General features: G+C 43.6%; 1 protein-coding gene across 1 annotated transcript in view; it reads right to left on the bottom strand.

The window, feature by feature from the left end:
• Positions 1-2,158, bottom strand: part of tcp1 (t-complex 1) — a 5,273-nt gene that overhangs the window by 733 nt on the left and 2,382 nt on the right. Inside the window, exons 6-11 of the mRNA XM_035678090.1 lie at positions 1,939-2,120; positions 1,466-1,592; positions 1,029-1,204; positions 775-898; positions 441-633; positions 154-317 (exon numbers count right to left, since the gene is read on the bottom strand). Of these exons, the coding sequence (XP_035533983.1) occupies positions 154-317; positions 441-633; positions 775-898; positions 1,029-1,204; positions 1,466-1,592; positions 1,939-2,120 (966 nt within the window). The remainder of the gene's footprint in view (positions 1-153; positions 318-440; positions 634-774; positions 899-1,028; positions 1,205-1,465; positions 1,593-1,938; positions 2,121-2,158) is intronic.

Raw genomic sequence — 2,158 nt, 5'->3', positions numbered from 1 at the left:
TTGTTTGGTCAAATTGCATTCTCTAACAGTCCAAAAACAAAAGATTTTCAGTTTACTATGACAGAGGACTTTGGTAGTGAGACTAAAAAAGTTAAACTCAATCTGTAAACAGATCTTACAGTTTTATTACTGGTGTAGGAAGGAAAGACTCACCACTTGAGATTCTTGCGTTCAGGATTAACCTGAGCCTCATTGTGGAAGGCCCGAAGCTTGGCCACCAGATCAGTGGAGTCCTGTGCTGCATTCACTGCCAGCGTCTTGGGGATGACGAGGAGAGACCGAGCAAACTCAGCGATAGCCAGCTGCTCTCGGGAACCCTGAAGAAACAAAACCGATGAGCAACGTTTCAGCATTGGGTGATATTGGGTTACAACAAAAAAGAGAAGGACTCAACAGCTGCATGTGTGGTAAAGAGGTATAATCCAGAAAGTATGGCTCACCATGCTGGTAGCATAATTCTCAAGGTAGATTGACAGAGCTGCCTCCACAGCGCCTCCTCCTGGAACTACAGACTTTGACTCCAGCACCCTCTTGACCACACAGAGGGCGTCATGCACTGAACGCTCCATCTCGTCACACATGAAGTCGTTGGCCCCGCGCAAAATGATGGATGCTGATGTGCGTGCTTTGGTACTGAGGAGGAAACAGAACCAGTACAGTTAGTGTGTGTCAGACTGTAGACTTTGCATCGTTTCAGTTGATCTCAACCCTACAGTTGTACTGACATACTGCATGAATCAGCATGTTGTTAGAAGTACTAAGTATGATTCTTACTTCTTGACCAGGATGAGCTCATCGTCACAGAGGCGTTCCTGCACAACCTCTTCAGCTTGACCAAGCATAGTGGCCTCGAAAGTCTCCTCTCCCTCCAGATTGGTCAGAGAAGGGCAGATGGTGGCTGAGAATGGTCACAGTAATATTTATTAGTTGATCCACTCATAAGGGCTTGACCAAGACATTAACACAGATGTAAGGATCAGTAAAAACAAATCCAATCAGTTCAAAACGTCAGAGTACTTCCACCCTACCTCCTGTTGCTTTGGCGATGCGTTTGAGGTCCTTCTTCAGAACCCTTCTCACTGCCATGGCTCCTACATCCACAAAGTACTTAAGACACATATCATCAATCCCACCAGTGGTCAGGATAACGTTGGCCCCTGCTGCCAAAATCTTTTGGATCCTCTCCTTTGTGATATCAGATTCCCTGGAGCAACAAATTCAAAGAAAGATTCAGTTTCACAAATAATATATAAATAAATATATATAATATAATATAAATATAATACAAAAGTGTCCAGCCCATAGTAGTGGTACAACAGCTCAGAGAGAAGCTGCTGCCTTGACTTGGGCTGCTGATATTTTCTCCCACGCGTATCACTGTGTAAACTATTGGTTTAGTATCACAGCAAATTTAAATGGGATAATTCTTGCAATTCTATGCATTTGTAAAAAACATAGTTTCTACCTTTGTCTGATCAGGTCGAGCTTCTCTGGGTCGTTGATGATGACTTGGACTCCCATCTTCATCTTGGTCTTCTGCAGGCTGAAGTCCAGACAAGCAACCTTGGCATTGACAACACGTTTTACCATACCTTTGGAAAAGTAGAAAACAGTATGTTCAACAGTGGAAATATCCAAAGAAATACTGACTTTTCATTACAACTCGACAGCATGAGGACAAACTGACAAACATATTAAAATGCATTTCATTTTTATTTTGTCTGGCTAGAAAAGAGGTGCCACAGTTTACAGACTACTGCGTCTAAATTCCTTTCCAAGCCAGTATACTGTCTCCCACGCGTATCACTGCTTACGCCATCAGGGGAGACATAGCAGCAAATTTAAATGGGAGTTTGGATCAGCTGCGATCGTAATGTATGAGGCAACTGAATCCTTACAAAGAAATTCAATTTCAGTTTTGCAATGTAACTAACATACCTTGGGAGCCAACTGTGCAGTTCAGGGCATATCCATTAACCAAGAAGCTCTCCTTCTGGCTGCGGCCGTGGGCTTTCAGTACATTGACAGAGTTGATGGGATATTTGGCAACTCCCTTGCCATCCACAAACTTCACAGCCAAGGCAGCATCCACCACAATGTTAGCAAAGAAGTCTGCATCACTGAGAGCTCGGGGTTAAGGCAGATAAGGGCTTTACTC

Source organism: Morone saxatilis, unplaced genomic scaffold (assembly GCF_004916995.1).
Source record: "Morone saxatilis isolate NCDOM2014 unplaced genomic scaffold, NCSU_SB_2.0 Contig7, whole genome shotgun sequence".
Classification (NCBI taxonomy): domain Eukaryota; kingdom Metazoa; phylum Chordata; class Actinopteri; family Moronidae; genus Morone; species Morone saxatilis.
Note: the sequence above shows the minus strand (reverse complement) of the source record. Positions and strands in the feature narration are given on the sequence as shown.